This window comes from Saccostrea cucullata, unplaced genomic scaffold, assembly GCF_032062105.1.
Source record: "Saccostrea cucullata isolate Sc308-1 unplaced genomic scaffold, CSIRO_AGI_Scuc_v1 ctg4008, whole genome shotgun sequence".
Lineage (NCBI taxonomy): Eukaryota > Metazoa > Mollusca > Bivalvia > Ostreida > Ostreidae > Saccostrea > Saccostrea cuccullata.
This window is the reverse complement of record NW_026938265.1, coordinates 105,550-117,181: the sequence shown is the minus strand read 5'-3', so window position 1 is coordinate 117,181 and position 11,632 is coordinate 105,550. Positions and strand designations below refer to the sequence as shown.

General features: G+C 33.5%; 1 protein-coding gene across 1 annotated transcript; it reads left to right on the top strand.

Moving 5' to 3' along the window:
* Window positions 1-3,110: 3,110 nt before the first annotated feature.
* LOC134249867 (uncharacterized) lies at window positions 3,111-7,173 on the top strand (the record flags this gene model as incomplete). Its single annotated transcript, XM_062732231.1, has 10 exons — window positions 3,111-3,215; window positions 3,499-3,663; window positions 4,011-4,283; window positions 4,925-4,992; window positions 5,100-5,207; window positions 5,308-5,485; window positions 5,693-5,792; window positions 5,963-6,069; window positions 6,200-6,331; window positions 7,040-7,173. Coding segments are annotated over 10 exons (1,359 nt in total), but the record flags the coding sequence as incomplete, so codon positions are not given.
* Window positions 7,174-11,632: the final 4,459 nt, after the last annotated feature.

Here is an 11,632-nt window from a genome sequence, read left to right as displayed (position 1 = left end):
TGTCATGAATTTTAGGGTCTCTACGTACCTAGAAAACAACGAAATTAACCCCCCACGAAAATTAGTGATTTCACAGCAGTGGATGAAGCACTCTATTTTGTGAATACATAACTTCCAATGAGTACTTAATTAATCCTTTAATATATACTCTTAATTGTAAAATGCACGCCCCCTTGGTACACCATTCAGGCCCAAAATTGAGTTAAGTTGAACATACACTGAAAATTCAATACTTATAGTTTCCTTACCCGTTCATGGCAATTTTACAAAACTGTTTGCATAACCTTGACTTTGCTTTGACAGTAAATTGGTGGAATGAATATAATTATGCAGTTGACAATGAGATTTAATATTATACAGTGTACCAAGTATCTTCTTTACTCCTTAATAAACCGTATGAATATATAATGATGAAAGACTGACTTATACATATTATGTAACATAATATTATGTAACATAAAACTTTTGTTACTTGAGTCCAGAGTTCCATGCAGTTGCAGGTGGGTCCAAAGTGGTCATGGCCTGAGAAGCTCATGACACTCAGTTGACCTTCAAGGCCCATGAGCATCAGGCCCCCATGTTTTTATTTTTGAGAGAAAAATTCCGACCTTGAACTTGTTTATTTACTGATTACTATGTACACAAATACTGATGACCAGATTAGTTAAACCTGCTTACCAGTAGTGGTCACCAGTATCCATTAGTATTACCGTATAAGTAGAATTTTTAGCGAGGATTTAATTTTGGCATTATTAGCTAGGTTGCCGAGATCGCTAAAATTGAATATTGCTAAAAATTAATTGCGTTTTATTTCTTATTTCTTAATTTGATAGCTTCTTTAATGTGAATTTTAAAATCGCTAAAAAAAACATCTCGCTAAAAATAAATAACCTGTTTTCAAGGACAAATCACTAAATTTGCATCTCGCTAATATTTCCACTTATACAGTAATTGTGCCTATTGATAAAGTTAAATTTAATGTGGAGTATCTGCACATGTATTCAATAGTGGGAAAAAATCTGAGTATTTGTGTGGGTGAAATTTTTATGCATTATTTTTAATAATTTTTTTTTATGAGAACAATGCCAGCAGTTCTTACTCATTTTTATGAAAAATACTCTATACTGGGTACGTGTACATTATTTAATTGACAGGAAAGCCCCCTACAGTTTTCAAGATACTTTAAAAGCTCAATTAATATTTTGCAGATGATTTGTACATATATAAGAAATATGCATGCTGCTTGGCTTTTGATTTTTTATGATTTTTGAAAAAGTGTCAGTTATTGAACTTTGTAATTTTATACAAAATGTGTTCCATATGTGGGTACACTATTTTTAAATGTCAGTTTCTATTGTTTTCAGATAAGAAGTTATTTTTTACAACATGTGAGAAATATGAGTACTGTTCACACAAAAGTTAACTTAATGGTTTATTTTAATGCTGTCATATATACAACTTTCTCCACTTTTCTATTTCTGTTTGGGAAGTTTAATTTATGAAGGAAAGTTGTTATATTTTATATACTTTTACCTTTTCCATGCATTTAAACATAACTCTCTGGTGAGATTAGTTATTACATTTGGAGCGGCAACTGTGGAACCCCCCTCTCTTTCACTTTCTTCTAGCAGGCCAGATGACTTTGATGGTCACATATCATTGCATACGAGGGCTGTTCAATAAATAATGTCCTGAACTGTATGACATACAATACAGATATCATATGACATTAAACTTGACTTTCTCTCATTATTGAATCTTTACTGAATTTATAACAGTTTATGTGACCACTTTTCATCACATAGTTTCATCGTGAGAAGCTGGGAAACAAGGGCTTTTTGAGACACTGCATTATAAATGAATGGTAAAGAATCAGTAAACTAGATTGAAAATAAAGGCTACATTAAAGCTGCTGTAAAACTTATTAAAAATCCCAAAGAAATATTCACTGAATTATGTGTCATTTACAGCAACCGATGCCTGTTTTATAGACAAATGAGCAGGTGGATTTCAATGATAAAAAATTATATAATGGACATCAAAAATGGGTACCCTCCTTGCCAACAAAAATTGTAACAACTTATGTATTGTTTGTCAAATTTCAACTAATAATATTTGATGATGTATGATTGACTTTAAGACACATAGCAAATTTGGTAGACATCATATCGGGAGTAGTTTACGCTGTTTTTAAGAAACATTTGGCAGTAAAAAAGCTTGGTACTCAAAGGTCACCCTATATTTTGAAAAATGAGTGAAAAAGACAGTGTGTACGAAAGTCTTAACAATTATTTTAAAATATCAGTAATTGTAGTTATCCACATTTGTTTTATATTCAAACAGATATTGGAACATGAATCTATTGCTTAAAATCATCAAAACAAAATTTATCATAAGATGTACTTGATAAAAACGGCAAAGGTCTGACAAAAGCAAAGGTATGCCAGAGCACAAAGACAGATTTATATACAATTTTCTTAAATATTAGTGGTATTGTTGTTCAAATTCGTATTTGGGGAGACAGTTTAATATCTGGAGGAGTCTGGAAAGCAATTTTTTTTGCAAGAAAATCGAAAGGTTTATTAGAGGAAGGACCCAGAATCAGGAATCCACTACAATGAATTTCTTCACGACAGCGTCCAAACCCGCATGCCCTGAAGAGTAAAGGGGTTTTTGGGATAAACAGAAAGTTACTGTTTTTTCACATTAACAATATTTGTCAGATCTTTGACCTTTTGACTTGTTTCTATTTCCAAACTTGAAAAAAAACACCTTTCTGAAGGAAGTCCAGGGAATCATTGGATCTGCCATTTTCCAGTATACTAAGGGTTATACCAAAAAATGAGTTCTAAAAACAATCAGAAATTGGATAAAAAATGTTACAGACATGTGTTGGAATTAAAAGAGATTAATAAGTAAAATCATGAAGACTAAATCATTGAAAAGCGTCATTTGCTTCTTTCTGAGCACCGAGGACATTATTTATTGAACAGCCCTCGTACATTTGAAATATATAATTTGCATGTCTTCAGATTGATGTGGGTTTTACAGAAGACTTATTGACTACCCACAGTAAGATATATATAATATTTTATGTATAAATGTTACAGATAGCTGATATACTGGATGGGGAGGAGAGTCTTAACCTGACAACCACTACACTCAAAAGATGTAAACAACAGGTACTCAGACCCTACTGGAGACTTCTCATGTTTGTAAGTATTCTGTTAACTCTCACTGACCGTTATCTATATATACATTAATAATTAAAAAGATTGGATTGATCAGTATTTCAAACAAAAATTAAAATGATAAATAATGTACCAACTGTAATTAATACTCATATAGTATTATAATTAACAGATGATGGAATAATTCACATATTGTCTGTTATTTTGGCAGTATGATACAGATAGAGAATGGATTAGCCACCTGGACATATCTTGTTGTCACTCTTGTGTGTTCATCCTAACATATCTATATTTATATACATTTTAGATAGGATGGAGGGGGTTCGGCAGAGAGTCAGTGAACTTTGGCAGTAAGAGATGGACTGTGTTAAATGTTGTGTACCCTGTGTGTGTCGTGTGTTTGTTATTATATACCTATGTTTATGAAATTGTTGCTTGTCAGTGGAAGCTTGATCTTCACAAGGATACTCAGGTAAAGGGACATTACTCTAATTGACCTCAGAATATATTTCATCATGTCTTAATGTATGTTTTTTAGCTCCCCACCCCACCCCCTTCTTTTATTTTCTATTTTCCTCCATTAAACTCTGTTATTTAATTAAGATCAGTATAAAAGAAACTGTTCAAAACTATTTTTGTTTAAATTCATAAACTTCTTATTGTTTATATTAATGAGAGCTATTCAATCATGTCAGAAGTTTCTGTCCTTCACTATATAGACTAACCTATCAAGTTTCAAACAATGTAGTTGAAATTGTCCATATATTTATGTCTACATATCCACATGTGTGTGTTAATTCATAACCACATTAAATTCAGGTTGCTACCACCCCAATCACTACATCTCCAGTATCACCAGAGGTTGATAACAGTACAGCAGCTACAGAGGGGGGTCTCGTAACACTCTCCCTCCCCTTAATAAAGAATCTCACCAGCATGCGCAAGATTGGCCCAGCGGAGCGCCCCGAGGCATGCAGGCATATCATCACCACCTATGTCATTCCAAATATTCTACACTTTGTGGCGTACATTATGGGAATGATTCACTTTAGAATTCAGGAGAATGAGCAGTTATATGCCATTATGGAGAAGGTGAGTGTTCTACACATAATTGGATCACATTTTTGTACTATAAAAGGAATGGTATTTGCAGTGTATATATTTGTTCTATTTTATAAGTATGTCAATCCATTATTGCTACATTTTAAAAGTCTATATATGCAGGCAATATTTAGAATTAAATCAGTTATAAAGAGTTATATAATACTTTATTATATACCTAATGTGTATCACTCAATACTGTTGATTTTACGCTATCACTTGATGTCGTGATCCGACTTCCCGGATCACCACACTGTGGTTTTCTGAATCCATATCACCACTCTCTGAAACTGATGACACAGTACACAGAAACATGACGTTATTTTTCTTGCGCGTTAAAAAGTCCCTTATTATTTTGCCTTGTTTTATGGATAAATGTTATACAATTGATCTCTAAAGTTTTATTTTGCTATATTTTGCTAGTTATGAGGGGGTATATAATAAATTTATCATTATAACAGTAACTTGATCCAAAGAGCCATATCACTTCTCGTTGACGTTTCGCATCTCGTTAGATCTGATGGTCCGGGCCTGTCAACTTGACGTGATACCACCCTTCAGATCAACTGTTATAATAATATAAATGTATCAGTGCCTTCCTGATCTTGAACCAACATTTATTATATTTTCAGGTTTTCTTACAAGCAACACCTTCCTATAGTCGGTCAGCTTCTCAGCAAAAGATGATCAAAAAACTTAGGTTTGTATTGTCAAACAGATTGAAATACTGCATGTTATATGAGTTGACCAATGTCTTGTTTTCAGTACATGTTGAATCACTTTTTACATGCTTTATTTGACTTTTAGGATATTAATGGCAATTGGTGCTATTTGGGTGGCAATAACACTAGTCATGCAAGGCCTCTATGAGTATGCCTTTAATTTCCCACAACTTCTCTTCTTTCAAAAAATGGGGTAAGCACATTTTTTTTTCCTGAATTAATTTTCAAACCTAATGACAAAAGTGTAAATGAAAGGTGTCCACCTTTACAAAACCTTGTATTTCTCTTTCTAGGAAGAGTGTTCACTGGGTGCTGTTTAGTTTTGAATTGTTGGGGATCCTGATGTTGAATTCTGTGACTTTAGCAGTGATAGCTAACTATGTGACACACTGTGAAATGGTTCTATTTTATATACGAGGACTAGCGCTGAGATTGCACGAAAAATCTACCGAGTTGAAGGCAGCAATGAAGGTTAGACTATGTCAGTCTTGATTTCTCTCCAAAGTTTGCCTTCATTAACTATTGACATGACAAACATTTATTACGATTGTCTGAAATAACGGATTTAACAAGTATCATTAAAATACATTTTGAGAGATTTTTTTTCACAGGAAGTATATCTGAAGTATGAATTTTTGTAATGCATGCTTCAATATAATTGTTTGTTTTTATTAACAGGACATTCTTTTCATCAAACAAAATGTTGGTTTACTAAATGGTCCTGTTGCAAGAATGACGGCTCTAATATCAGTCATTTTTGCAGAGTTGACAATCATAGGTAAATTGAACTCAGATATATTTACTCAAAGTGGTGTAGTCATAATTTAATTGAATATTTATTATAGATCATTAAAAAAAATCAATACCTACAAGACCGACTGAAAATCCTAAAATTGTTAAAGTTGGCTAAAGAGATACAGAATTACTCATATAATTACAATATTTCAGGGGTCTGTATTCTTGTGTTGAACAAAAATGATTCCATAAAAGTCTGGGTCTACAGGAGTTGTTTCCCTTTGGTGTGGCTTTTCATTCTTATTGGTCCATTGTATCAGGTAATAAATAAAAAAAATAATGAATAATTTATAATAATACACATGATTTATATTTATAAAATATATTGTTGAATTATTATAATTACATTTGCAAATTATTTTAGATGTTTGCTTTTTGTTAAAAATACAGGCAGCTCGGGTAAATTCAGTGTCCATGAGAATGAAGAAGATAGCTTTAGAGATGAGAGTGTTTGGATACAAGAATTCCTCACAGTTAGAGCTGGATTCTTTCATTTTATTTGTCAGCCAAGCAAGGATGAAGGTAAAGAAAACAGTGTGATAGATCTGAATTCTCATGCAGCCATCTCTGTTTCAAGTGATTTTGATTCCCCTTTTCTCCTCACAAACCCTTGACCTATCATGCTATCAAAAGTCAGGTTTGTTTTTGTCACATGGTTTCATATACAGTGGACCCTCAAATATCCGGACGCCAGATATCCGGATGCTTCAGTATACGGACATTTTTCATCGAATCGAAATTTTAATATGTTTTTTTGTCTTGTTTAACTGGTGATTCAGGTATCCGGATGCTTCACATATCCGGACAATTTGACTGGGAACCAAAGCGTCCGGATAAATGAGGGTCCACTGTACATACAGCTTGCTTCACTGACAAAGCTAATGTTATAAAAATTAAAAACAAGCAGATATTGAGCATATTTACCTGTATTTTTTGAATCCGAAGACAATAGAGTTTAGCTGGAGAACGTAGACTACCAAAAAAAAAATATACCGGTATATATACAATGTATGGACAGACTAGAGAGCTACAGTGCCACCCAATGAAAAATGTGTGTATTAAAGAGAAAATCCTGACTTTTAATAGCATGAAAGACTAGGGCCTTTAATATGAGGAGAGTAGCAATCAGAAGCACAAAGCTAGTGAAAATATCATAAAGTGAACTTTTTAACATATTTTTTTTGGTTTTCCAAATGAAAATGGAATTAAATATGACTTTTTTTTTTACAGGCGAAGCTTTTCCATATACCCATTCTTCCACAGTATCTTATAGCTATTCTGGTATTAGGGGCTTTTATTCTACTTATCCTATTCCAAACCAGTGTGATCGGCCCTGTCAACTACTGGTTCTAATTAATGACCTAGTCAAAACAAACTAATCTTGTCAACTCTGGTCCAAATCAACAACCTAGTCGAACAAACTGGTCCTGTCATCAACCTAGTCAAACAAACTGATCCTGTCAACAACCTAGTCAAATAAACTGATCCTGTCAACTACTGGTTCTAATCAGTGACTCTTTATACAAACTGATCCTATCAACTACTGGTAAAACAAACTGATCCTATCAACTACTGGTAAAACAAACTTATCCTGTCACCTACTGGCTCTAATCAACAACATAGTCATACAGACTAATCTTGTCTTCTACTTGTTCTAATTAGTGATCCAGATTTACAAACTGGTTCAGGTAGCTACTGGTTCTGATGTCAACAACTGGTTCTAACCAATAACCCAGGTAGACATGTGGTGCCCTCTATAGCTGGTTCTTATCAACAACCCTTGCAGTAGCATAAATTGATCCTGTCAACTACTGATTCTGATAAACAACCCAGTTATAGAATTTGACATGTAAGAATTGTTCTGTTTACTACTGGTCTTATCTTCAATACAAATATAGACTGTTCTCTTGTCCTGGTTCTGACCAATGACTCTTGCAATTATACAAATATGACTGCCATTTTATTTGGCTACATTTAAATAAATAGAGCCAACAGGCTTATAATGAATATATACTTACTTACCCGTTAGAGTGTAAAATTTATTAATAAGTTATCAAATCCATGCACACCAAATAAAGTTTATAAAAAATCATACTGTAATTTTTTTTTTTCGTTGACATTTCATGTACGCTAGAAGCATTTTTTACTGTATTGTTATATTAAAAAAATATATATTGCATTATGCTAAAAGCATTTTGTACTGTATTGTAAAAGAACAGGTACTTGAATGCATGTAAGATATTATAGATACTAGAGTGAGTTTAACAAAAGTACAATGTATTATTTGATGAGGAGTAATTGTTATTCTTTGTAAGTCAAGTATTCCAGCTTAAAAGTCTTCCTCTTAATACTTTCTTTAACATTCCATTTATTGTTGATTTATTTTATATTGTTATGATATTGTACATTAGCCATTATCTTTTGAAAGGAAGGAAAAAAATGATCGTTTATCTGAGTAAATTCCTCATTGTTGTTTGTTTATACGAGCTTTATTTGAGAACACAGTTTGCCAAAGATTGTTCTGTGATATAATATTAAAACATGTTATGTATTGTTCTACTCTACTCATTATTTCCATGAATGTTAGAATTGTTCTTTTGCAGGATTTAATATGTACGTTATTATTATATTATAAATTATTTTGCAATGAGATTGTCACTCACAAGGTTTGAGTTCATTAAAACTGTCTCTGCTGTTTCTATATATATCATATATACATGTTACTTACTTAGTTAAAATTGTCTTTTCCTTATATATCAAAGGTAGATATTTAATTGTTCTCCATTTGTCATACAATTTCCTACAGTTGCTTATGCATATATGTGTATATTTTCAAGGGTTACTTTGGAGGACAAGGCCCTCACAATTTGCATATTTTCTATACTAGGATTATATTGAAACAAGTAATAGAATTTTCACAATGGCAAGAAGTTGTATTATTGTATTGTTATTGTGTTGATCAAATGTTGAAGGTAAACATATCACACTTGTGCAATAATGAATGTTGTTATCTAATTAAAATAAAGTTACTTTCTTTTATGGAAAGAATGAAGAATCATGATGGAGATTAAAAGTGTTATAGAACTTTGTCACTGGATATTTTCGTTGGGATTCTATAGATTTTGCAGTAGTGCTGTAGTTAACAGCTGGTAACTGTCAATTTATGAAAACATGCCTGTGAATCAGGAGACTAGTTCCTGGATAAATTGTACTTGTGAGTACATTTCTTTATTGAATTTAAAGGACAAGATAGGGTAAAGCCCGTTTTTGGCCCCTGATTTTTTTGTGTCTTTCGGATTGATGTAACAGTTTATACATAAAAACTTGTTATCATCCCTGACACAAAATAAGTATTGGTTCTAAATTTTGGAATACACAGAGGTCACAGAGAGGTCAGAAAATAGGTCAATCTTCGAATTTTCTTGTTTTTATGCAATTTTCATTGATTTTACATCATATTTCGTTTTGAAAAACAGAGCACAAGCTTGCCTATCTACCAAATTTATATATTTTATCAACTAGTATCAGATGTTTTATGTGTAAAAATCTCAGATAGGCAAGCTTGTGCTCTATGTTTTCCGAAGAGAAAAGTATCTGAAATATGATGAAATTCTACCAGAATTGAGGAAACATCTATAAAATGCCCTACTTCTGCACCCTCTTGTGGCTTCCATGTAAGCTTTGAATCTGAATTAGTGCTGATTTTAAAGCAAGCATTATTTTAAGTTCTTAATTACAAACTATTACAATTTTTTCCAGCGTTCTGATTTTTACATCAAATAAGGGGCCAGATTTGGTTGTTACCCTACCTTGCCCTTTGATGAATTTCATAGGTTCTGTCCTCACATTTTTGGTCAATATAAAGATCATTTCTTGGGGGGGGGGATGCTGTTTAACTCGGGCATACCCAAGGAAACGTTTGGTTCCTTCAATAAGAAGGGTTTTTTAAGAGCATATGTTCTTATGTATCAAATCAACTGAGAGAAATAAAACCAGTATGTAGGTGATAAGGGGTGTAAAGGAAGTTGACGATTTAAAAGTTAAAATCATCACATCATAAAGCTTTGTTAGGTAACTAGAACCGCCTTTTTAGCTCACCTGAGCCGAAGGCTTAAGTGAGCTTTTCTGATCACATTTTGTCCGTCGTCCGCCTGTCCGTCCGTAAACTTTTCACATTTTCGACTTCTTCTTAAGAACCACTGGGCCAATTTTGACCAAATTTGGTACAAAGCATCCTTGGGTGAAGGGAAATTTAAATTGTTAAAATGAAGGGCCAAGTCCCTTCACAAGGGGAGATAATTAAGAAAAGACAAAAATAGGGTGGGGTCATTAAAAAATCTTCTTTTCAAGAACCACTGAGCCAGAAAAGCTGAAACTCATGTGGAAGCATTGTGGGATAGTGTAGATTCTAAATTGTTCAAATCATGACCCCCGGGGGTTGGGCGGGGCCACAATGGGGAATCAAAGTTTTACATAGAAATATATAGGAAAAATCTTTAAAAATCTTCTTCTCAAGAACCACTGTGCAAGAAAAGCTGAAACTTATTTGGAAGCAACCTTTGGAAGTGTAGAAGCTAAATTGTTCAAATCATGACCCCTGGGGGATGGGCGGGGCCACAATGGGGAATCAAAGTTTTACATAGAAATATGTAGGAAAAATCTTTAAAAATCTTCTTCTCAAGAACCACTGAGCCAGAAAAGCTGAAACTTATGTGGAAACATCCTCAGGTAGTGTAGATTCTAAATTGTTCAAATCATGACCCCCGGGGGAGGGGCGGGGTCACAATGGGGAATCAAAATTTTACATCAAAATATATAGGAAAAATCTTTGAAAATCTTCTTCTTAAGAACCACTGTGCCAGAAAAGCTGAAACTTATGTGGAAGCATCCTGGGGTAGTGTAGATTCTAAATTGTTCAATTCATGACCCCCGGGGGTTGGGCGGGGCCACAATGGGGAAATATATAGGAAAAATCGTTGAAAATCTTCTTCTTAAGAACCACTGGACCAGAAAAGCTGAAACTTATGTGGAAGCATCCTGGGGTAGTGTAGATTTCAAATTGTCTAAATTATGATCAGTGGGGTAGGGTGGGGTCACAATATGTATTACAAGGGGGGAATCTAGTAAAGAACAGAATGGTCAAAGCTTCGCAGGTGAGTGATGTGGCCCATGGGCCTCTTGTTCTTCAGTACAGCCAACAGACCCCCTGCCTTCTAGCCCCCCCCTCCCGTTACGAAATTTCTGGATCCGCCTCTGAATAAGAAAGGAAATAGGTGAACAAGGGGTACAGGAAGCCAACAAGTTTCAGATATATTAAAATATACATTATTCAAATTGTAAATTTAGAGTAAAATTCACATTATTAAAATCATGGTAAATAAAGCTTTTCTGAGGAAAAATTTTCTCGGTGAAAATTATTCTTTTATTATAAAATTATGTGAGATTCGAACCCTAGAAAAGAAAATCCAGAGTATCATTTTCCTTGAAGACAAGTCCTGAACAATAGTGGCATTTGAATCATGTTTTTCATATGACTCTTGACTAAATGGAGTTTATTTTTCTCGGAAAGATGCGAATATTGTGTCACAAAACTATATAATAAAAGTGTATTTTTGAGCCAAGACCTACAGCAAAGTCTACGTTTTAAGGTAATTAATGGGTCTTTGCTCCATGCTACTCAAAATGTGTATTTTTGCACATATTTCATAAGCATTTTACTCAGAATGTTCGCCCATCTTCTTTATAGTCTTTATGGTAAACATTACTTTACCTTTGCCTGAAAGATACATAATTAGTATTAGAAACCTCTTTTTTTCAATTATA